Source organism: Xenopus laevis, chromosome 2L, assembly GCF_017654675.1.
Source record: "Xenopus laevis strain J_2021 chromosome 2L, Xenopus_laevis_v10.1, whole genome shotgun sequence".
NCBI lineage: Eukaryota > Metazoa > Chordata > Amphibia > Anura > Pipidae > Xenopus > Xenopus laevis.
In genome coordinates, this window is record NC_054373.1 from 150,365,700 (window position 1) to 150,391,299 (window position 25,600).

At 38.0% G+C, this 25,600-nt stretch overlaps 2 protein-coding genes across 2 annotated transcripts in view; one reads left to right on the forward strand and one right to left on the reverse strand.

Moving 5' to 3' along the window:
* The window catches only part of slc4a8.L (solute carrier family 4, sodium bicarbonate cotransporter, member 8 L homeolog), an 89,655-nt gene extending 80,842 nt beyond the window's left edge, over positions 1-8,813 (forward strand). The window contains exons 19-25 of the mRNA XM_018247501.2: positions 3,593-3,844; positions 4,557-4,625; positions 5,551-5,724; positions 6,024-6,161; positions 6,269-6,369; positions 7,793-7,894; positions 8,433-8,813. Of these exons, the coding sequence (XP_018102990.2) occupies positions 3,593-3,844; positions 4,557-4,625; positions 5,551-5,724; positions 6,024-6,161; positions 6,269-6,369; positions 7,793-7,894; positions 8,433-8,442 (846 nt within the window). The 3' untranslated portion in view covers positions 8,443-8,813. The remainder of the gene's footprint in view (positions 1-3,592; positions 3,845-4,556; positions 4,626-5,550; positions 5,725-6,023; positions 6,162-6,268; positions 6,370-7,792; positions 7,895-8,432) is intronic.
* A 10,128-nt stretch (positions 8,814-18,941) lies between these two features.
* Positions 18,942-24,048, reverse strand: gcg.2.L (glucagon, gene 2 L homeolog). The gene is made up of 4 exons (XM_018245724.2): positions 23,954-24,048; positions 22,724-22,864; positions 21,221-21,289; positions 18,942-19,257 (listed from the first exon to the last, which is right to left on the reverse strand). The coding sequence occupies exons 1-4, from the start codon at positions 24,037-24,039 to the stop codon at positions 19,221-19,223; spliced, it is 333 nt and encodes a 110-aa protein (XP_018101213.2). The 5' UTR covers positions 24,040-24,048; the 3' UTR covers positions 18,942-19,220.
* Between the last annotated feature and the right edge of the window lie 1,552 nt (positions 24,049-25,600).

Genomic DNA, 25,600 nt, shown 5'->3' on the forward strand with positions numbered 1-25,600 from the left:
TGAAGTGGTGGCTCCAAACACGAAACCTCAAGACAGGGAGGATTTGCTCGATCAAACACTGGTCCCTCGTTACCACAGACGCCAGCCTCATTGGTTGGGGTGGTGTTTACGGTCACCTCAAAGTCCAAGGCAAATGGTCACCTCCAGAAAAGAAACTGCACATCAATGTCCTCGAAATCAGGGCAATCTACCTGTCTCTATCACACTGGACTCACCTGCTCAAGCACCGACCAATCAACATACAATCCGACAATGCCACAGCAGTTGCCTATGTCAATCATCAAGGGGGCACGCGAAGTGTGGCAGCGTGGCAGGAAGCTCAGCGGGTACTGCAATGGGCAGAAAACCATGCTTGCATCCTGTCTGCAGTTTACATACCCGGACAACTCAACTGGGAGGCAGATCTCCTCAGTCGCCATTTTTTGGATCCGGGGGAATGGTCCCTCCATCCGGAAGTTTTTCGCCAGATCACTGCATGCTGGGGAAACCCACAAATAGATTTAATGGCGTCAAGCTTCAATCATCAGCTCCCCAGATACTGCTCCAGGTACCGGGACCATCAGGCAGTCGCGTTAGATGCAATGGTAACACCATGGACGTTCGACATGGTTTACATTTTTCCACCAATTCCCATGATTCATCCGATTCTACGTCGACTGAGTCTGTTCAACACCACAGCCATTGTGATCACACCATATTGGCCCAGAAGAGCCTGGTTCTCGGATCTTCTAAATCTGTCGATCGCACCACCATGGCATCTACCTCTAAGGGAAGACCTGCTTCTCCAGGACCAGTACAGGCATCCCAACCTAAAACACCTATCACTAACGGCATGGCTCTTGAGAGCACCATCTGGAGGCGTAAGGGATTTTCGGACAGAGTGACAAAAACTCTTTTGCAAGCTCGCAAGCCGACGACGGCATCCTCTTACTACCGTATTTGGCGAACGTTTATGACTTGGTGCCAAAATCAATCGTTGTCTCACTCCACCTGCAGGTTACCTATTCTACTCGAATTTCTACAAGCAGGACTGGATAAAGGGTTGGGAGTCAATTCTCTCAAAGTCCAGGTCTCAGCCCTATCGCTGTTTTTTCAAACCCCTTTGGCTTTTCAGCAAGAAGTTAAGACCTTTTTACAGGCGGCATCCCACATAAATCCACCTTTCCGACAACCCACGCCGCCGTGGGACCTCAACCTCATACTCAAAGTACTACAAACGAAGCCATTCGAACCACTGGCCACTACCAGCCTACTTACCAGCCTACAACTATTGACATTGAAGGTTGTCTTTTTGGTTGCTATTGCCTCAGCCCGCCGGGTATCCGAATTGGGGGCATTGAGTCATAAAACACCTTTTTGTATTTTCCACCAAGACAAGGTAGTTCTACGTACTGTACCAACGTTTCTACCGAAAGTCAACTCTGCTTTTCACATAAACCAGGAGATAGTGTTGCCCTCCCTCTGCCCGAAACCTCAGACAGAGACTGAACGCAGGATTCACACCCTGGATGTGGCGCGGGCGCTGAAGTTCTACATTCACAGAACTACAGAGTTTCGGAAGACCGATGCACTTTTTGTTCTATATGGATCCTCTCGCAAAGGTGCAAAAGCATCCAAACACACCATCGCCAGGTGGATCAAACTTGCTATCACCAAGGCATACCAGATTCGGGGACAACCTGTTCCTTTCAGGGTCACAGCCCATTCCACACGAGCACTGAGCACGTCCTGGGCCTTATCTAACGAGGCATCAGCAGAACAGCTTTGCAAGGCGGCCACTTGGTCGTCACTCCACACATTCACAAAGTTTTACAAGTTCAATGTTTTTTCATCTTCAGACGCGGCATTCGGTCGCAAAGTTCTTCAGACAGTTATTTCTTAAAAATGTTATTGACCTGCCAGTCACTGCCATGTTAGAGCAACTTCGAGTCTAACTTCTGTTTGGTACTCCTGTCTGTTTCTTTTTTCTCTATATTCACTGCCCACCCTTCTTCTATGCTTTGGGACTAACCCATCTGTCCCTGTGCTGCCAAAGGACTCCCGGAGAAAAGGGGATTTGTATTACTCACCGATAAATCCTTTTCTCGGAGTCCTGTCAAGGCAGCACAGGGAGCCCCACCAACAAAACATAAACACAAAATTCTCTATCATTTATACTGGTCTACAGCTATGCTAAACGGAACTAATAGGGGAGGGGCTAATGCAGGGAAGAGGAGGATCTGAGGGGCAGACCATCACTAATTCACTTCTTTAAAGCCATCCTGCCTCCTGAAGGGAAGTGTGCATTAACCCATCTGTCCCTGTGCTGCCTTGACAGGACTCCCAGAAAAGGATTTATCGGTGAGTAATACAAATCCCCTTTTTTATTGTTACATGGTATCTTATTCCAACGTTTCAATCCCTGTTTCGATCCCTGTTGGCTACAAACAGCTAGGGCATCTTCGGAAAAAATATGACAGCATGCCAGGCAAGCATGAAAGCTGCACTGTAAAACAGGATTAGTGTTGCTTTTTGGACTAATATTCAGCATAGTCCATAGCAATGACAAGAAATAGTTGAAAAAAAAGTCAAACAATTCTGTTGACACTTGGGACCTGCTACCTACACCTTTGTAAATATTTGAAACAACATTTTCTTATTGGAAATATGTGCATCAATAGGAAGCAATATAAAATGTTATAAGGAACATACCATCATCAGTGTTGATGTACATTCTCATAAAGTTATATATATATATATGGAAAAAATGAAACCGCACTCCTAGGGCTTTGATGAAAAACACGTGGTAGGCTTTATTTCAACGTTTCGGCTACTACACTCGAGCCGTCTTCAGGAAGTGAAACCCCTAACTCCAACCTTCACCTTTAACCCCAAAGCAGGGAACCCCTCTCACGGTGACGTACTAGGGGGCGTGGCCTAGACACTGTCAGCGAGTCTACAGAATGTAAGTATGTGCTCTAATGGTGATCTCTCGTCAGCTGACCTAGACTGCGATCGAGGATGGGGATAGGCACACTGTGTGTTGGTCCGACCACTGTCTAAGTGGCGAAAGCCGAAAGGTTTTGTACCTGTTCGTAACAACCGATACTTACTTCCGGATCTGACAATGGGGATGGTTGCTGTCACTCACTTGTTTAAACACACACTGGGTCACCTTATGGAGGAGCCACACGGAGGCTATCTAAGAGCGCCATGATAGCACATACATTTGTATTGCACTTCGCTATTATTACATCTACACTGTAGTGATTTTATTTCACTATTCACTGCAAATTTTCTAATGTTTATATAGGTGTAATTATGGTGTCACACTTCATTTTGGCAACATTTTTGGGGTTAAAGATGATGGTTGGGGGTAGGGGTTTCACTTCCTGAAGACGGCTCGAGTGTAGTAGCCGAAACGTTGAAACAAAGCCTACCACGTGTTTTTCATCAAAGCCCAAGAAGTGCGGTTTCATTTTTTTCATTTGTATTCTGTTTATAACCAGCACCCAGGCATTTCGATGGTTGATTGGTGCACCAGCTCTGAACTTTATATATATACATGTTTTGCTCTTATCTTTAAAAAAATATGAATTTCTCTTTTTTACAGAAAGGATGTGGCTACCATTTGGACCTGCTAGTGGTGGGACTTATGCTCGGAATCTGTTCAATAATGGGATTGCCTTGGTTTGTTGCAGCCACTGTCCTCTCTATTACGCATGTCAACAGCCTTAAGTTAGAGTCAGAATGTTCAGCCCCTGGAGAGCAGCCTAAATTTTTGGGGATCCGTGAACAGAGAATCACAGGCCTAATGATCTTTGTGCTGATGGGTTGTTCTGTGTTTATGACTACTGTGCTAAAGGTATGTAACAAATAATGTACTCTATGTAAATTCATAAGGCCCAGTTTACCATTTTTTACATAAAACCAAAAATCTTGCAACAATTATGAGGTCAGACACATTATCAATTCTTTTGCAGACCAGTGCTATTATAAAGCGGAAGTATGGCAACCACCTATAATGCAGTACAAGAGTAAAGGCACACCCAGGATTATGTAAATGTGCAGGGAATATCCCTTGAATTTATTTTGCCATATTTCAACAACACACCATTGTGCAATAAAAACAGCATTTATTTAGTGTTTTTCTTTTAATTACACTTAGTAATCATAAATTATAGCACAAATCTTCTCTTCCTTCCTTTGGCACTTATGCTATCTTGAACCCTTGTTGTAATAAGCTGACCTCTAGCAGTGCATATATTACCTGAAGGCCACTGGAGAAGAAGTCATTCATGAAATACAGAAATTAAATTGATCCCTTACCACAGCCTTTGAAAGAATTATGAATTCAGTAAATATATGCAGTCATGATTATGTTGAGTTTTTTTTTGCTGTATGTGCTGTGTGAATTTTAATAAATAACCCCCTAAAAGTTACAGGTGGACAATCCCTTTAAACTGCTATGTAAAATTAGTCCATTTTGTTACTTCTTAATTAGTTGTATATTGTTTTGTAAATTAGACTAAATCATGTAAACAGAAGCCATACTAGCTCTGCTGCTCTTCTTGTAGTTTATCCCAATGCCAGTTCTGTATGGAGTATTTCTCTACATGGGAGTCTCGTCACTGCGAGGTATTCAGGTAAGCTTATCCTCTCTATTTATTGAAATGTATTTTGAAGAATGGGCCTATATTTACATCTGTGTAAAGTGTGTGTGGATAGATAGATAGATAGATAGATAGATAGATAGATAGATAGATAGATAGATAGATAGATAGATAGGTAGATAGGTAGATGGATGGATAGATTTTAGAGTTTACTGGTATATCATGCTACATTCTTATTAGTCTCATTAAATGATTTGTTCCAGGGATTTTGTAAAGATGGAAGAGTAGTACATTAAGCAAGGCAGACCATAAATCTTAGCCTTTGTTACAATATATTTTAACAAATAGTTCAGACTCACCCCTACTCCTTTTGTTCCCAAAACGTGTTAGGCAGATACTCCACAGCAACCACCTTTGTTTTTTAATGTACCAATAATTTACTTCATGAGGAAGTGTGCCCTACATTTTTTCTTTTTTGTCTTTGTTATATTTGCCTTATGCCTTAAATATGTGGGTGATATGTAGTATAGATAGTCTCAATGTCATGCAAGAATCCCTGTTCTCTAAAGGTTGTTGCTGTGCCTGGCATCTAAGAAATGCAGCTCACCATAGGCCTCATTTACAATGCAGTACACAGTCTGCAAAGTACAAATATAAGCCGCAATCAGCTCATTTTCTTTCATTATGCAAACTGCATCCTGCATTGTGAAACTTGCCAGAGGCCTCTGTGCTCCTTTTTGAAGCACAGAGACCTACATCATGTCATATTGATAGAGCATTGGGGTATAGAGGGTGACGGGGGAGGCAAATAAGTGTGTATATTTACATAGCGTGGCTTGTTGCATCTGCAGAATATGTTTGCAGGATACTTATCTGCTGCACTGTTAAACTAAATACATATCTATTGTGGTATCAAGTATAAGAATAAATCTGTTTATGCTTTTCTATTGTTTTGCAGTTCTTTGATCGCCTGCTGCTCTTCGCAATGCCAGCAAAACACCAGCCTGATTTCAGCTACCTGAGACATGTTCCTTTACGCAAAGTTCATCTCTTCACCATTATACAGCTGACCTGCTTAGTATTACTGTGGGTCATTAAGGTTTCCCGGGCTGCTATTGTTTTCCCTATGATGGTACAGTACATCTTAAATATTTACTTAACTGTGTAACAGCTTATTTTCAGTACATGATAGCGGTAGTTTGTATGAAACTGATTTATTGTTTTGTACAAAAAATAGAGAAGCGGTGTCAATATGTTTTAGGTTTAAGATCATATGACAAATGAACATGAAAAATGTTGGTATATTATTTATGCTGTGAGGAAGGTCATCAGGATTTATGCATTACAAAAGGAAACCATAATTTCTTGATAATCAACTTGCATGTAGTGGGTAACCTGCAAAGGCTAGACATTTTGCTTATATGATTGCAGGTCCTTGCATTAGTGTTTGTCCGCAAAGTCATGGACTTCTGCTTCTCTGATCGGGAACTGAGCTGGCTTGATGACTTGATGCCAGAGAGTAAGAAAAAGAAACTGGACGATGCAAAAAACAAAGCTAAAGAATTGGAGGTAAAACATTCTGTAGTTAATTATAGACTTTACATCAAGTGGTGGATTTGTCTCCATGACACCTTCTCCCGTATTGTCATTTTAAAAATTTGTCCATGGTTTCTTAGGAGTCTGAAAAGATGCTACATGAAGGAGAGGACAAAGGAGTTCAACTTCCCCTGGAAACCAGAAATTTGCTCAGTAGCCCAGGGAAAAACAATAATTCAAGGTAACAGTTCACATTTAAGAATGATTTGATTCTTCTCATTAGTCACTGTTTTAGCCTATAAATGCATTTTAATATAAATAAACCCTAGATCTATTTTTCCAAAAAATCTGTATTATTTAAGGAATTTGTTATACTTTTTTGAAAAAAATAATGTTAAAGTATAAGTAAACCTTAAAAATAAGTGAATGTAAAACTGATGGGAGTGCTATTCTGAGAACATTTGCAATGTACATTCATTATTTATTTATTTTAATTCCAAGATATTGAAGAATACATGCACTGTTAACATCAATGAATTTTGTTACGGCAGTGCCACCTGCTGGTCATTTTCAGACCAGTCTGACCAGAAGTTGTCACTATAAAGAAAGAGGCTGCTCTGATGTTCTTCTGGTTAGGAAAAAAATGTGAAAACTTTCTCAAATCTCTGTCCAGAAAAACACCAGACCAGCCTCCTTGACTACTTGGTGGTAAGACTAGTCAGAAAATGACAAGCAGGTGGCACTGTTGTAACAAAATTCATTCATATTAACAGTACATGTAACATCTTGGAATTAAAAATAAATAAATAATGAATGTATATTGCAAAAGTGCTTAGAAAAGCACCCTCATCAATTTTAAATTCACTTATTTTTAAGGTTTACTTATCCTTTAAAGGAAAACTATACCCCCATATGTCTCTATAAAAATATATTGCATAAAAAAGCTCATATGTAAATCCTGCATCATGTAAAAAAAAAATATACAAATACAAATATACTCATTATTTGTATGTGCCATTTTTAGAAGAATCCTGGGATCCAAGGATTCACGGTGCACAGAAACAAGCCAAACAAATAATACATGTTAGGTCACATGAGGCACTTAACAGAGTTATGTCTTTTGCTTCCATACTTCATCCTGTTTAAGTTGTAGTATTTCTGGTCCATCACAAAATGGTGATTCAAGGCAAGCGATGTAAAAAGGCAATATTTATTTTAATATATATATATATATATATATATATATATATATATATATATATATATATATATATATATTATTCACAGTCCATGAAAGCACTCACAGCGAATGCCATCCAGCATGTATCAAAACATTATTTATTGGTGCATGGTGTATCGATGTTTCTACATTGGTGCATGGTGTATAGGTGTATCTACGTGTATATATATATATATATCTATATATATATATATACACACACACACCAGTTTGGTAAAATTTTTTAATAGACCACTTAATTTGGTATACAGTAAACTATCTGTTGCTTAGGTATTCATTCTGGGGTTATAGTTTTCATGGTGCTTCCCTAATATGTAGTAAATTTTGTCCCTATAAAACTTATTGACGCACAACAACTTTGTTTTTAGATATATTTAGACCTCTCACTGCCTTTATTTATTCTTCTACCATTTATTGGGTTTAGAGGTGATCCATCTGAAATAAATATTTCTGATGAAATGCCTAAAACTACAGTATGGAAGGCTCTCAGCATGAACACAGAAAGCTCAAAATCAAAGGATAAAAGGTAAGTACTACTCATTTTACTGTAAATGTTTGGTCTTCCTCTAACTTGGTTACACTGCACTACTCAGACTCATCATCTACCCTTATGCATAGGAATCATGGGAATATTTTATTCTAAGACACCCAAATCGTGGCCTGTTTTTGTAGCACAACATAACTTTTTAAAATTAAACTATAAAATAATGTGAGTGTTTAGGAAGATGCAATATACTTTCATTTTGAAGGGGCTTTTCTTGCCATGTATACCTATTAGGTTAAAAGCCTTCCACTGGCCATATTGAATATAACCTATCCTTTGTCTCCTTTATATGCAGTCACATTTTTGCAGCAAAATCAGAATTTAGATCATGTTTAAATGTAGTCTCATTCCCTAACCCAGTGCCTCGATTCATTCCTATTGCACACTTCTATTTCCACTGCAAATGAAGCATACATAAACATTTCTGTCCCAGATAACAGTTCCCTTCTTCATAGCCTTGATTGATCCCATTTGCACTTTGTTTACTATTTACTAATTCTCTCTTTTTAAACATTTGCAGTTTTTTTTAAATAGACGTCTTGGCATAGGAAGGACTGTGTAAAATGTCAGATGACTCAGGGAAGTGCCAAGACCCAGCGGCATACGGCTTTGAAGAAATGTTTCCAGTACCTTCTTCAAAGAAGGATTCATGTTAAAGCCATCAGAAAAATGTTGTTAGATAAATATATTTTGTTTAGTTTGAAGTGTGTGCTTTAACAAGTTCTTCACACTGTAAGTGTTATGGTGTGAGGGGATTGAAGGTAGATAATTTACCTTTGTAAAACCTCTGCCGTATAAGTTTCACTTATGTCGGCCCTTTGAAAATTCCATGAATGACAAAATAGTGTTTGATTATTGATATTCATACACTTAAAAGTCTTGAAAGCTGAAAGATATCGTTTGTGCACTTCTGATGCTACGATCACAGAATTGTAGCTGCACAGAAGAAAGACTGTGTGCAACAGAAGGCGACTTGATACGTATACCTGTCAGTAAACCATTCGAAAGAACGTGAGCTCTTCACCACTTGATCACCACTTCATAATCATATGACAGTCAACATTATAGACAACTATATGTTTGTTTTTTAACCCAATGGAGAGAATACTCATTTTGACACTACATTGTTAGTGGGTTTTATTTTTATACATCTTGTTTCTGCATCAAGACTTTTGTAGGTTAATGGCAGGTAGGATAGAAAAAGTTTCCAGACAAGAGAAGCAAAATTATAGAATTCTATAGGCGCTGTAAACATAATTATGGCTCCCTTATGGTTCTCTCAAACAGTGAAATCTGCTGTCAAATAAACAGATGTTCAGTGCAGTCTAAACTGAAAAATGACACATTTTAGCAAATTTCATCACACAAAAATTGGCATTTTGTTCTTGCTGTCTTATGTATATTTTAGTTATTATACTGCAGGATAGTGCACAGACTTGCTTTGTGCAAATAACAGTTGCACATGATTTGTTTTTTATTTTCATTCCAGTTTTTGTCCCTGTATATGGAACTTATAGGACTACAAACATGTTCAAATGTAGAGCACACAAATGCTTTCTTTATCTGCATTCCCCTTAGGCTAATGGCACAGAGTGGGGTTTTATGTTTTTTTTCTGCCACATTTTTGTGTTGATAAATACATGAGGCCTCAACACCCAAAGTCAAGCTTCTACACAAATAAAATGCACTTGCTGACTTCTTATGTGTGGTTCTTAAACAAATCGACAAGTGTATTTCGAGGAATCACATGAAATTGACCTATACTAGCAATTTTATGTCATTTCATTTTCATATTGGTTGCAGTGAGGGGCATTTTGACACCCCATTTTTGTGAGGCAATGAGTAATGTGTTTGAAATTGTTCTGTGGACCATTGCCTTGAGTTATGGGTTCATTTCTTATTGATGGCAGTTTCCTTAGTATACCCTACATATCCATACAAATATATAAGTAAACAGCAATAATAATAGAGCAGATAGTATATTGCTCAGTTACCTCTACTGTGTATTTTACAACATCTATGTGTTATAAAGATCACCCCCAGCTGAATAGCCAGAGAGTTCGAAGGATGTTTTGCATATCTAGAAAATGATCTTCAACTCGTAGATGAAGTGGCATCAGCAGCCACTTTATACAAATTTGGAGGTTTAACATCACCAGATGCGGCCAGTGAGCCACAAGCTCAGGGTCCTTGATCTAAAATATATGCTTTTACAGGAGATCTTGACCAGCGATAGTCCAATACTCCCTTACCTCCCTGAACAAAGGTTACCAGATCACCTGAACATGTAAGGATACTTCTAATAAAGCCAAGGATGCTCTAATTGCAAAGTGATTGAAGCCCTGCTATTTTTTTGTTTTCTAGTTTTACATTAATTAATTACCTTAATTCACAGGCAGTACTTTACCCGCTGTCAGCGCTGGCCAACATATCACTGGGAGGCAACAGTAATAATATCAAAGCAGCATACTTAGTGGTAAATTCTGTAGTGGGTGTGCAAAAACTAACGCGTTTCATGTCCGTGCAACCGGAAACTTCCACAGAGTTCAAGTGTCAGTTTGCAGGGACACGAAACTCCTCCTGGTGATATGTTGGCCAGCGCTGACAGCGGGTAAAGTGGTGCCTGAATTGAATTCTTCAGTGGAAGTTGCCAAAATCCCGCAATAGCTTTCGGCGGACGAGGTGAAGCTGAAAGATTGTGCTGAGCTCTGCCATTTTCGCATCTCTTTATTTGCCGGTTTAGATCTAATTACCTTAGCCTGGATCTTTATCAAAACATTTGACCAGTAGCCTTACTGAAACCAACATAGTTAACCTACTTCCTACCTGTTGTAGATCATCACACACTCTGCCCTGCTATTTTATCATCACATTATGTTACCAATGTGCCAACAGTTTACATTGCTTTGTTTTCTTGATTTTTAGTATTTGTCATAATATACCGTATGCTTATTTATTATTCTTATGTTCCCAAAAAAATTTATTCAATCAGTTTCGGGTTTTTTTTGTTGATTTCCGCTTGATGTACAAAATTCACAGTAAATATGAATTTATTTTAACATAGTGTAAATGGTGTTACCCTATGGCTAACAGCATATGCTCTAAAGCTATCAGTCCTTACTCCTACACTCTATTATTGTACATGTATGGACTACAGTTAGACTTTAAGGGACAGATTGATTAAGGGTCAAATAGTAGATTCAAATTTTTTTTGGTGTCAAAATTCACACATTCGAATTTTAATCCCCCCTATTCGAATGTAAAATTTTAATCTGAGATTTATCACATCTCAACAAGTCAATGGCAGAAGTCTGTTGAGCCATTTGAAGATGTGAATAGCCTTCCTGGAATTCAATTCAAACTCGAAATTGAATATGAATCTAATTTTCAGAGCGTTCCTATTCGATCGAATTTTAGACGTTTACATTTTTTCTTAAATAACCTCCCAGTCGAATTGTGAGTATGTTCAAATTTATTAGAGAAAAAAAAAATTCACATAAATTCAAAATTTGACCTTTGATAAATGAGCCTCTTAACATGCTGATCTTACTCTAAAAATAGTTTCATTGGGAAGCCTTCACAAACTTAATTGTGTTATTGAGGGGACTATCTTTAATAACTAAATAATTTATGTATATTAATTTGAAATGAATGAAAATTAATATAATTTAAAAATAAACCTTGTTCACGCATTATAGTAGCTGGATAATGGCTCTGCTGAAGAAAACAAGTCGCATAATGTATATACATGTATGCAGATGGGGAGGTTGAAGGATGCATCTGCTGTTGTGTTGATATTCCAGGTATTGATATTTGGCAAAAATAAAAACAAGTAATGGAAACCGAAACAACAATTTATTTTTGGCTAAATTTTGATTATTATTTGTTTGCATGTGTGTAAATGGAGCACCAGAGATTTTTAACCCAGTTATATTTGTCTTCAAAGGTTTTTATTTCCTGAGATGCTAATAGCAATATTCTAGCAGTTCCTACAGCTGATCTAAACTTTTTACAGACAAAATGTCCCACCAACATACTGTCATGTAATCAGGTAACTCGTTTTTCTGTATAAAAGTAGGCCATAGGTTTTACATCCATGATCTGAAGCCAGATTTGCCAGTCAACCACAAGTTTTCCATAGTTGTGCTGGTTAACACTTGATTAGATTAGACCAAATTGCTTCTCTGAAATACTATAGTTATTAACATGTCTTGGGTTAGTCCTGGAACAGCAGCTAAAAACTAACAATAAGGGGAAACTTTGCTGTTGGATTAAGGATTTTTCATGGAATCGATGAGAGTTGGTTAGTAGTCCTTGCTATGGCATTCTGTATTAATAATTCTCTAGCAGTCACTCCTATCTATTCTTAAAATCGATCAGCATTGCTGTGGTGCAGGAATGAGATGAAGCTGCCATATGGAAGTAGGCAATGCAATGGCATCCATGTGAGAGTTAGGTAAGTACTTCTGTTAATCATATTAACAGCCACTTAATCCTACTGGTATGAGGATGACAACTGTTTCTCCCTTTTCAGTTTTATCCTTAACCTTGCTTCAGTGTTGAATGACACAAAAACACATACACTCCAATATAGGGGCAGATTTACTAAAGGGCAAACTTTTCGGCAGAAATCACATCCGCAGGCACATCGCCAATTCAGGCAGATGACAATTCGGTAGCGAAAGAGACGATCACTAGCGTTCGTACTGGCATTCACCATGCGACTTTTTGCTCAGGCGATTGGTCGTCGCTCCGCAAATTCACTGACATGCAGATTTTACTGAGTTGACCGTTCTCACTAGGCAAAAACGAACGCTAGAGAATCTTTGTTATGGAATGCTCGCACTGAAGAAGTATCAATAGCGAAAACTCGCCAGCGTTCGGCACCCAGGACACAACTTTGGATTTTAGTGAATTAGTGTAGTGGTAACGAATTTATGCCTAGCGAAGTGGTGCGAATCGGTCGCTGGCAACAATTCGCCCTTTAGTAAATCTAACCCATAGATTTATGTTTGTGGTTCATTTTTACTCTCAAGAGAAACCTTTATTTAGTTGGATTTTGGGTTTATGGTCTTAGTAAACTTATCCTGTTTAGCACGAGTGAAGGAACCAGGCATTTACTGTGTTCTTTCAGTATATGAATTGCAATTACAGTTTACTGACATTTTTATCTTTTGATGACACCGTTCCACAGCGCAATGCTGAGCAGAGCTCAGCAGACATGTTATTTTCTGATATAATATTGCCAATTACATAGATTACCAAAGTCATCCTCAAACATGGAACTTGTAGTTCAAAACCATTTAAAGGCAGGTCTTTGACCACCCAACCCAGGTTGGGGATTCCTTACTAAGGAAGAAATAAAAATAGTTGCTGGCACAATTACATTTTCTTCCTTGAACACTCAATGTAGAAATAGAGATAGATTATTTTGTTTTAGATATACAGAAATATATTTATTTTACTTTAAAAAATGTAGATTCAATTCACGTTGTAATACAAGCGATGTGTGTCCCCTTGTTTTTCCTCATTCATAATTGTCTGTTCTGGGAGGGATAACTGTTGCTCCTTCCTGTTACCCTAAACATTGTGTCCTATTACAGTGGAGCAACCAGGTTATACTGGGGTGAGATGGGACCAAACCAGTTTGTAAAATCTACAGAGAATTTGGGTCCCTTATAAATGCACACCTGGGTAAGCTAGCCAAAGGACTTCTTATGTCAATGTATAAAACATATACCTGACAATTTATTCAAGTAAGGATGTATATATTAAAGGTGATTTTACAGGTACCTCACTTAACCTGGTTGCAGGTGATTATGACTGTGCGTGATTCATTGTCTGACATTTGTCTGTATAGCCGTATCTCTTGTTCAAAATGAAAAACAAAATGTGCGTTACTGTATCTGTTGCTGTATTGTAAAGAGACAAAATCATTCAAGGAATATTTGCAATCAGTTTAAGATCCCAGGTTTGGTGAAGCAAACTGGCATAAAAACAAGCAATTAGAACACTCCATAGTTAGACATGATGCCCATTTGTTCTCATTCACTAATGGTGCTAGAGTCTATTCTCTTCTCGTGATAATGATATATATGAGCCTGCAGTTCCTAGTTCAAAAAGGTGTAACATTTAGTGCACCAGTAAAGATCAAAGGCGCTTTGCCAAAAATGTTGTTGTGTTACCATGTTGTGGTAGACCTTTTACTCTATAAACGGATTTGATAAAGAAGCTCAGTAAGAAATATTATAATATCAGAATTTTGTTGTAAACACCTGAATGTGATATTGTCTATGCATATCTGGTACAGTTTTTGTTCCCGGAATCAACACTATTACACTGTGGCTATGAGCTTTAAGCAAATACTCTGATGTCTGACTTTCCAAAATCCCACATCCATCAACTCTTACTTTAAATCACTTGGACATTGTATTTCAGATGCTGGGCTGGTTCCTTGGATGCTGGAGGGAATTTAAAGTAACTGCCATCGCATTGTTTATTTGCATGTCAAACTGCAGCTTTTGAGTTGTAAATAATTGGAAACTTTGATAATGATTATGGCAACAAATCAATTTCCTGTGTATGCAGTGGGTGTATAATTGGATTATAATTTATTGATGTATGTAAATTGAATCCTAATGCATTTGTCTCTTTAACACTACCCAGCCACACTGTGTTCTTTAGTTTGGGTACATGTTATTAAGATATTTAATAAACAGAGAAACTTGAAGTTCTTTTGTGATTATTAATGTTATATTACTGATTCTCTGACAAGTTTATTTGGAAAACACTGGCTGAAACCAGTCTCTGCTAGAGACATTCACAGCCCAAAAAAAGAGAATAAGTTAAAAAAAACCTGTTTATTGTAACATTAAAAACAAGTGGCTGATGTGTAATGGACGCCCAAAGCATTTCGGGAAGAAGTGGAATCGTGGAATATCAAAAGAAAGGAAAGAAAGGATCGAAGAAAAATCGGTATTGAACTTATCCAATAGACAATTAACTATGCATCACCTTTCTTTGCTTGCAAAGGGGCTATCTTATTCACCCGAGAAGGACTTTAATGTACTTGAGACTTTAATTGAGGATAATAAAATTTGTAGGGAAGGCAGTCTTAAAAAAGTTTTTTCTGGCAGGGGTAGATACACAAATAGATGAGACAGAAGGTACTAGTGGTCACCCGATGGTTACTACATCTGCGGTGGGATTTCCCTCTGATTTAAATAATCAAAGTCCGATACTCTCGGGAAGTATAGAGTTAAATATAAATGATATTGTTTTTCCATTTGATTTCCAGGATGAGAGGGCCATGCAAAGTTTATATAAAGGTTTATAGTAATTACGGTATAGACCTGGCAGAAATAAATTGTGTAAGTGGAAAAACAGATTTTTATCCTGTTCATTTTAGAGGACGTAATGTTGAAATTTTTCAGAAACTAGTGGAGAAAGATTTAGTTCAGCTCCATAATTCCATTAAAAAGGGTTCATCCAATTTATCGTGAGTGTAAAGCTTTGAAAGAGTTTAAAGAAGATCAGACAATTGTGATCCGTAAGGCGGATAAAGAAGGCAAGGTTGTAATACTTGATTAAACCAACTACTACTGCTGCCTTAAGACAGTTACATGACGTTGAAGTATATCAGAAACTTCTGGCGCAATTGGTGGAGATGGGTTACCGAAATGGTGTATTTAACCATAGGGTATGTGTCCATTTGGTTCCCGAAAAAACAAATATTCCCATCTTCCACCATTTGCCCAAGATTCACAAAAATAAAATCCCACCAGAGGGTAGGCCTATTGTTTCCTGTATAGGATCTCTGAACGAGAATCTATCAGAATTGATTGACCTGTTTTTACAACCACCGATAAAAAGGCTTGACTCTTACAGGTATATAAGGGATACTAAGTATATATTACAGGTTCTGGATAGGTTTTCCTGGGACAACGATAACTTTGGTTGGGCTAGGGTGCATGTCGTTAGCCTTTATTCATGTATCCCCCATGATAAAGGTTTAGAGGCAATAAAGTATCATCTGTACAAATATGGAAACTATGAAGACACAGTAAATATCTTTATTTTAGAAGCCCTTGAATACTTACTTAAACACAATTTTTTTAAATTTGGGGGTGATTTTTACCTACAAAAATGCGGGACCTCAATTGGTGCAAAGTTCGCGCCCACCTACGTCAACCTCTTCATGGGGTGGTGGGAGGAAACCCTCATTTTTGGAGGTGAAGCCTTTTGCAGCAAAAGGGTTAATCTGCCCTAATCTGTTTTAACTCAACTCAATTGCTGAGATCATGTCCGGAATATTAGTTTAAAAAGCCGTTGGCTGCATGTGCATGTAATACCTATGACTACGTATCGGATGATACGAAACGCATCAGGGAATGGATGTTTTTAATATGCTGAAATAAACATTTACTTCTTTTAATCGAACGGGTGAATGGAGTGCTCGTCAAATCTTTTCTACTGATTTCGGGAACACCCCTTAATTCATTTGTTGCTACAGTATGTTCTATATACTGCTTCTTAAGTTTTTTTTCAGTAGATGGAGCTGTTATCAAGTATATAAATGAACGTCTTGATGTCATCTGGTTTAGCCTATTATTAGGGGGTGTTACCGAAACGTGTTAGGCTTCCATTAAACAGCAGCCACCTGTTTTTTTAATATTACAATTAACAGTGGCTTTTACTTTATGAGGCGCTTTGCCTTCAACTCTTTTTTTTTTTTTTTGTCTTGGATTATCGCTGTTTGAGGAGCTCATGCTTTTGTTCAGTAGATTGAGCTGTTGACAAGTGTATAAATGCGTCTTGAGTCTGTATTGTTTTGTTAAAGGAATTGTTCAGTGTAAAAATAAAAACTGGGGAAATAGATAGGCTGTATAAAAAAAAATATGTTTTCAATGTAGTTAATTAGTCAAAAATGCAATCTTTAAAGCCTGGAGTGACTGGATGTCTAACAGAACAGCACACTACTTCCTGCTTTGCAGCTCTCTTGGTTTCCACTGATTGGTTACCAGGCAGTAACTCACTGAACAGTTATGTCCCATGTGGCCCCCCTTCAAGTCACTGATTGACTCAGAGTTAAAAAGCAGGAAGTAGTGTTCTGTTATTTTATGTTAGACATCCGCTCACTCCAGCCTTTACAGATTACATTTGTGGCTAACTAACTATATTAGAAACATTTTTTTTATTTTGTACAGCCTACAGTATTTACCTCGTTTTTATTTTTACACTGAACTTGTCCTTTAAACCCTTAAAAATTAGAGATGTTTGTTATGTTTTGGGTAGCCGAGGATGAGTAGAGTATAACAGTGCTTTATTAGCAGGTTCTCAGCAGCCGTTACACAACAGTAACTTTCACTTTTAAGCTGACAGGAAGTATGCACAGTATAAGTCTGAGCACAGTGACATCTACAGGCCATTTGTATAAACACCATAATGTTCATAGCACCATATGTGCAGCCCTTATTTTGCTCTTGCACTAGCAACTCCTGAAGCTGAAAGCCAGGGGAGGTTAAGTAAAATTGGCACATCAGACATTATATATGAGCATGTCCAAGGTACAACCTGAAAAGGCAGATTTGTGCAAATTTATAATACGAATCCCAATATGTTAGCAAAAGATTGTTTATTTTTTAAAGTTGCCCAATAATGTTTAATAATACAAAGCCCCTTTAAATACTTTGAATTTCGTACTGTTGCATGATGACGTCATCACGCCGGCGCATAAAACCGGAAGCGCACGCACCATAGGAGAACCGGCGCCAGATGAAACAGGACGCATGCGGCGGGCACCCCTGCATGCCAGAGGGTACTCCACTGGACCACTAGGGTAAACGCTATTCGTTACAGTTACATTTTTGAGCCTCTATCATCTGAGTAAAATACAGATACCGACTGTCTCTTGATAGGGAGCTTGCTCCCTGCAGGTCTGTATGGTGCAGATGGTGCATTTTCTGTGTAACTAGGGTAGGCATATTATAAAGACACATATACAGACACATGCTATAAACTGTGTAGCGTTAGTGACTAAAATAACTTTATTTGTAAAGTACAACTAAAAGTAGATAACAAGATGCAAATAAGGAATGCCTCAATAAATATTTACGAAGCTAATTTTACAATTTGCTTTCCTGTTACATAAAGGGTCATTTATGACCATTAGCGAAGTTGCATTTGTGCCACTCTCTTACAGTCATGTGCACTTAAACTCCATTCATTAGAGGTATTTGCACCAAAATGTGTTTTTTTGCACTTCTGTATAATTGAGCGTGGTGATTGGAAGGTGTAAAGTGCAGTAAGATTGGCCTGTCCCTGACTTCACCCACCTTCACCGTCACCCACCCTATGTTGCACCCTGCATCTAGCATTGCGTGTTTTATTGAAAGCCACAACAGAAAACCTGGAACTTGCAGCATTGAAATGTAGGCATTGTAGCACAACATAAATTCTGCCTTGTGCTAGGGACCCTAGGGGCTGATTTAGAAATGTACAGTTGAACCACTGCACCTGATGATATTTAAAGGGGACCGTCACTCGAGAAGAATTATTCCAAATCCTAATTTATTGCATTAGTCAAGCAAAATGAACTTTAATTACTCTATATAAATTATTTGAATCTAGTTTCCCTCAGTCTGAGAACTCATTATTAAAGCAGGAAGGTGCCATTTTGTGGACACTGTTATTAAGACAAGCCTTGCATCATCTCAGAATCTTGTTTGTACACCAGAATGGGGGACCTGATGTCCATCCCCATGCCCTGGCTACATAATTAAATGGTAAAGAGAGACGGGAAATGTGGGGAGAGCAGTGACATCTAGGAAGTGCTGAATGGAAAGTGAAAGTAATTGCCTGCCCCGCCTCTATGCCTAAGGAGGGGCAGGCAATATTTGATTGACAGCTGAGATTTTTAAATGAGTTTACAACTATGAATGCTTTAATTAAAAAAAAGAATTTGGATTTCTTGTTTAATTTGAAAAGTACTTTTATTATACAGCTTTTTTATGTCTGGGTGACAAGTCCCCTTTAATATTGGTTTATATATTGTCTATGTGAAAGACAGTTATTACCTGAAATCTCAATTTATATGTCACAATAGGTTAGACCATCAATGCTCAAAATCTCTGGCGATGTTACGCATCCAAAGCACCACAGGGAAGTAGAAAACACACGTAATAATCAGGTATCTGCAATGTTCTGGAGGCATTAGTAAACTGTAGGTGTTTTTGAACACGTGAAGCCTGTGATTGCTACTTCTTCATTTCTCTTCTGAGATCATCTCTGTTGTTCTATAGATTCAACTCTAACCCTGAGGTCTTCTCTTCTCCAGCTGTATGAACCTTTGAGCCAAAACAAGACAGGAAATAGTAAGAAATTATATGATTAAGCTTTTATTGTGCTCAGAACAAGCTTTGAGAGGAAACTTAAATGCAATGCGTTGACTTATTCTATAGTACATACAGTATAGATACAATTATAAAGGCATATAGTAGGGAAAACTCATTTTCTAGCCATAATAGTAAATGAGAGAAACAGTCTCTCTGCAGTTTAAAAGTAAAACAAATGTTGTACTTAAAGTCCAATATAATTCCTAGGATATGACTATCATAATCAGGACATATAACATATAGATATCAGTGTAAAGGTGGCCATACAGGTAGGGATCCGCTTGTTTGGCGATTTCGCCAAACAAGCGGAGCTCTCCCCGATATGCCCACATTGAGGTGGGCGATAGCGGACTGATCCGATCGTGGGCCCTAGGGCCCAATGATCAGATCATAATGCAGCCAATCGGATCGTGGGACCACATCAACGAACAGATGCAGTCAGATATCGATGAGGGAAGCCTGTCGGAGGGCCGCACACACGGGCCAATAAGATGCTGACCGGGTCTGCCGGCAACTTTTATCGGCCCGTGTATGGCCAGCTTAAGAGGCTTTTAAAAGCCACATGAGGCTTTTTGACTTCTGATTTCAACTGACCACAATGGGAAGTGTAATGAATAGATCTGCATTCATTGCACATGCTTAAAGGACATCTAAACTCTAAAAAACAATATGGCTAAAAATGCCATATTTTATTTAATGAACTCATCGCGCCAGCCTAAAGTTTCAGTTCATTAGCAGCAATGATCTAGGACTTCAAACTTGTCACAGGGGGTCACCATCTTGGAAAGTGTCTGTGACACTCACATGCTCAGTGGGCTCTGAGCAGCTGTTGAGAAGCTAAGTTTAGGGGTCGTTGCAAATTATCCAGCAGAAAATGAGGTATGCCCGTTATATAAGCTCATGCTACAGGTCTGATTATTAAATTCTGATGCTGAGCTGCAATGTACCAATAATTATTTACTAATCAGCCTCAGCCTTATATATTGTGACACTAACAAACAAAGGAAAAGTTGTGCTCACCTCTATTTTTAAAACATTAAGAGGGGGGGCAATGAGGCTGTGACCACCAAATTCATATAGACAAAGACAAGAGGTCCTCTGCGCTTAACCCTTTATCATTATATTAAGGATATTGAGACAATATATCCCAGTGGTGGCCAATAAAAGGGCAACCATGTTTGCGAGTTTTAACCTTGGGTGACCTTGTATCATCCAAGTGGAGGCACATAAGGGAATGCTGATGCCAGGCCCATATGGGGCTCATACCGACATGCTTGCACTTTGTGTGTGCATTCACTAGGCACTAGTGATGGGCGAATTTATTCTACAGGCGTGAATTTGCGTGATTCGCCGTCAGCGAATAAATTCGCGAAACAGCCACGAAAATTTGCTGGAGAAAGTTCGCTGGCGTCAAAAACGAGACGCCGGCGCCGTTTCACGAATTTTCCGCCGATTCGCAAATTTCGCGGGAAATTCGCGAATTTTTTGGCGAATTGAAACGCCGCAAATTTGTCACTACTAGGCACAAGCTATCAACCAAGGTTGTCAATATGGACACAAATTTAGTTGCAGCATTGGTGCATAGCTTGTGGTGGCGCAATCTAAAGTGTTTATGGACATCGAGTAAAAACATTGAAAATGTCATAATTTTTTCACTTTAAGTGAGGCCGATTATATATGTATCAGAACCAAGAAGATCCTATAAAATTACACTATTTCGACTTATTCAGGCTAAGCAATATCTATAAAATGCAGTGATATTGCAGTTAAAAATATTTTAAGCAAAGCCATTTTCAATACAATACATTGTTATGTTTTGTACCAATATAACCTGTAGTGTGCCTAATTAGGTTAGGTGATTAACATTTATTTTTATTATTAATAATAATAATAATAATAATAATAGAAATCCTACCTAAACAAAGATATATCTGGCACAAACCTTGTTTCCTTTAGATCATCACTAACAGATCTTTTACTGGAGCTGAAAGGCAAAACACAGAAATATAAGTGAGGAGAATTTTAGCTGCCAAATCAAGCTTGGGACAACAGCAGCCCATCTGTTTGAGTAAAAAGCTTTGGTGCATTGGAAATTCTGCTCTGAAGTTCATTCAAATCTTACTCTGGATTCATAGCAGCCAGCAGCCATTAGTAGTGACAAGCTGGTATAATAGGAGGCATGAGTGTTTGGCTGGTGTTGAGAGTCCACTAAAGGCATCCTGAGAGATGGGGCAGTGGGTAAGAAGACATGTGAAAAGAATAACTGAAGGTCCTGACATATAGAATAATGACATACACTGATTATGTGGCTGTATTATTATTTTTTTAAATGTAACCGAACTACAAACATGAGCAGAAACCAGCATGAAAGGCAGCGGAACAGTTCATTCTGGTAAAAAAGGAACTGGCTAAAATGAAAATGCTTTCTATATTACAGTATTACAGAGGTCAGTATACATTAATATCTGTGTATCTTCTTACTCAAATGTATGACAGCTTCACCTGTTGTATTAATGGGAAGTTGTCCTTTCCCTTACTCAGTACCTAGAGTTTTTCACTGTGTAAGATGTAACATGATACAGGTATGGGATCTGTTATCTGGAAACCCGTTATCTAGAATGCTCCAAATTACGGAAAGGCTGCCTCCCATAGACTCCATTTTATCCAAATAATAAATCATTTCAAATTTGTTTCTGTAATAATAAAACAGCACCCTGTACTCAATCCAAACTATCACATTTGATTCTTTTCTACATTGACTGACCTTCTTTGTTGGGTCATACAGTACAAGAGGAAATAATGGTCAAATAAAATAATCTGGATGCTGATTTAGCCATATATGATATAACAGCATTGGGGAAAATTACACAGAAATCCACTTATCTTACTACATAGATAAACAAGTAGATGTCTTTTTGTATGCCAGACAGAAAATGGCACCAATGAGGCCCAGAATCTAGCCAAATCGGGCAAAAGCTCACTTTGTTAATTGCCTGGCCAAACAGGCAATTTTGGCTAGGCAAAAATATGGCCATTCTCCCAAGGAGCAGAATAAAATGACAAATAGAACAGAATTTTGGCTTTAGAAAAGAATAGATAAGTGTGAATTATAAAATTTTAAGGAGACAGAGCCTGTTGAGTCTTTGGTAAGTGTTTCTAGCATCCGTTACCCCCTGTTCTAAAATATAAGGATATGAAAAGTCACTAAGGAGTTCCAGCATCATATCAAGTTAATGGAACCCTCAAAGTGACCTCCTATAGCCTTATATTTTAAAGAAGGTGAAGAAGAGCCATTTAGAGGGATGTATTTACAGCTTATTGTGTGTAATATGATCACTTTGCATTAGACTTACTCAAATCCCACTTTTTAAAATTCTTAATTGAAAATGTAAGAAAATGGGGTTTATGATTTTTTCACCTGAATCGCTTGTTCATCAGCCACTGCACAAAATCCTTGGCTTTCATTTTGTCCAGGTATCTGGTTAAGTCACTGGAGAAGGTTCCTTCAGAGTGCCGTTTTATATTTGATGTAAAGATCTGAGACTGATATTCCTGCCACCTGTGAACAGTGCAAAACTCTCACAATGAAATGGGGATCTGGGAAGGGAGGCAAACAATACACTCCTGCCTTATTCTTTTCATTTACAATTAGCCAGGGGTATTATGAAAATGCTGTGTGTTAATAAACGACAGTTAGACAACTGGCTGAGCCTGGGCATCTTGCAAAACAGTAGAAAGAGAGGATGGTGTATAATATAGAGGGAATACGGAAAAACATGTTTCTTTCTGCTGAAACATTGAAGTGTGAATGAAAGTTACATCCACTTCAAAAGCTGGTACAATTTTTTACAGACATATATCACAAAATTGTTTTATTTAGTGATAGGAACCTATATATGCATTTTAAAAATAAATTGACTTTAGATCACCTTTAATGCTCAGAGTTGGGTCTGCCCCAGTTGTGCCCCATACAGCAATAAGAACACAATTGTATGTGTGCTTGTGTGAATCGAGTGCTGATTACATTTTACATTTTAAAAGTGTGGGCTGTTTCACATTAGGCACATGGTTTTAATTGTCATTAGCAGTGCCTACAGGGGTGGGCAACCAAAGTATGACCCTAAGCCATGCCATATACACAGCCTCTACTCACACTCCATCCTCCCTCCCAGGCAACCTTCCCTCTGTGACTTGTGACTTGCCAAGCAGGGAGAATAACTGCTTCAACTTAGATATGGGTCAAACCTAGGGGAGTGCAGGCAGGAGTGGATTGTGCTCAGCACCCTGCTAGCATTGCTCCTATGCATGTGCATTCTGCCTACCCCTAATTCCAGCCCTGGTCTGCTGCAACTATTAACACAGCCTGTTGTGGGAACCCCTGAATTACCTCTACATTTAGGTTGGCAATAGCTTCAGGGTTACCCAGCGTCAGTAGGTGCACTTGTGCAGGATAAATGTACCTAGTGCAACTATATGGAACTATAATATATATATATATATATATATATATATATATATATATATATATATATATATATATATATATATATATATATATATATATATATATATATATATATAGTGTGTTTGGAGGCAAGTGCCAATGTAACTGCATAATTGTTGCACATTTGCTCCTTTGGGATCTTACCTTGTTTCATCAGAAGAATCCCTTATCAGAACCTGAAGGGTGGGGTGAGCCATTATCAGAATAACTGCTCCGGCAAGATATATCATTTCACTTGCTTTCATCTGTGTAGCTACAGGGAAGAATTAAATTAAAGCTGAATAAAACAGAGGCATAAAATAACGGTTGCCCTTTATTATAAAAAAACCCTCCTTTTTTGGACAATAAAGTTTTTCCATCATAAGAAAAACTGTTATTTCCAGCGAAACCATAATTTATATGGCCAAATAGTGTCTCGGAATGTTGAATTCTCATGGCAGTCATTGGTTTCATAATAAAATGTTAAACTGAAATAGCCACATAGGATCTGCCTTAAACCCATTTCTCATATTTTTTTTATTCCATGTAACTCACCACAGTTCAGCTGAGAGGGCTCTCCAAATCTCCACTCATTTTAAAAATATTTTTAAGCAGATACTTTTTAAATATACAAGTAAATAAACATGCCCCAAAAGTGGTGTTTAATTTCCCTGAGACAAACAAGACATGGGCTATCCAGTACCGCCAGATGTCAGCTGCAGGAGGATGAACATAGTTATCACACACATCAGTTAGATCCAGGATTAAACACAAGGAATTTACTGAACTACAACTCCCAGCATCTTCTGACAGCTGTTGGCCAATTCTCCTTCATTTACTTACTGACTGTATTCTAGCTAATGTGCATATAGGAATGTGGTCTACTCTCCGGAATGGAATGGCTAATTCTAAGCAACTTTTCATTTGGCTTTCATTTTTTTCTTATTTATAATTTTTTTATTATTTGCTTCTTCTGACTCTTTCCAGCTTTCAAATGGGGGGTCACTAATCCTATCTAAAAAAAAATCAAACGTTCTGTAAGGCTACAAATGTATTTTTATTGCTATTTTTTAACACCTTTTTCTATTCAGGCCCTCTCTTGTTCATAATGCAGCATCCAATTGAAATATGTGCCTGGTTGCTATGATAGTTCTGACCCTAGCAACCAGCTTGCTGAAATTGCAGAATGGAGAGCTGCTGCATATAAAGCTAAATAACCATAAAAAACGAATACCAAATGCAAATGGTCTCAGAATATTACTCTCTATGCCATAGTAAAAAGTTAATTTAGAGGTGAACTTTAATTTGGATCACCTTATGTTTGAACATTATCTAAAACCAGAATTACTCTTTTACCACCTATACGGAAAAACTCTGAAACAGACTACAGAAATGAAGAGCCTCTTGGTATGAGGTTTTCAGATGAGATCCCATGTCTGTGTGTTATTATAAATATTAATGACTGTTTGTCTTACATTACTTGCCAAAAATTATTATCCAGTGATTCCTGCTATGAGAATTCTATACTGATCCACTGACTTTGATAAAGGCATGCCATTAATATTGCTGCTATAAGAATATGACTAGGAGGACGTTATTTTAAAAATTTTGTTTGATTTGGAGGTGAAACAAGGCTTAATTATAATGATATAATAATGGACATACTATACCTTATGCAGAAGTCCCAGCACATAGATCCTTCCTCTTCAGAGTGTGATGTAGAGAGGTCCGTGCCAGGGGCTTATATATATACAAGCTGGGGATGTATGAGTGACAGCTAGGTGAAAGAAGGGTCTCTCATTTCAGTTTCCT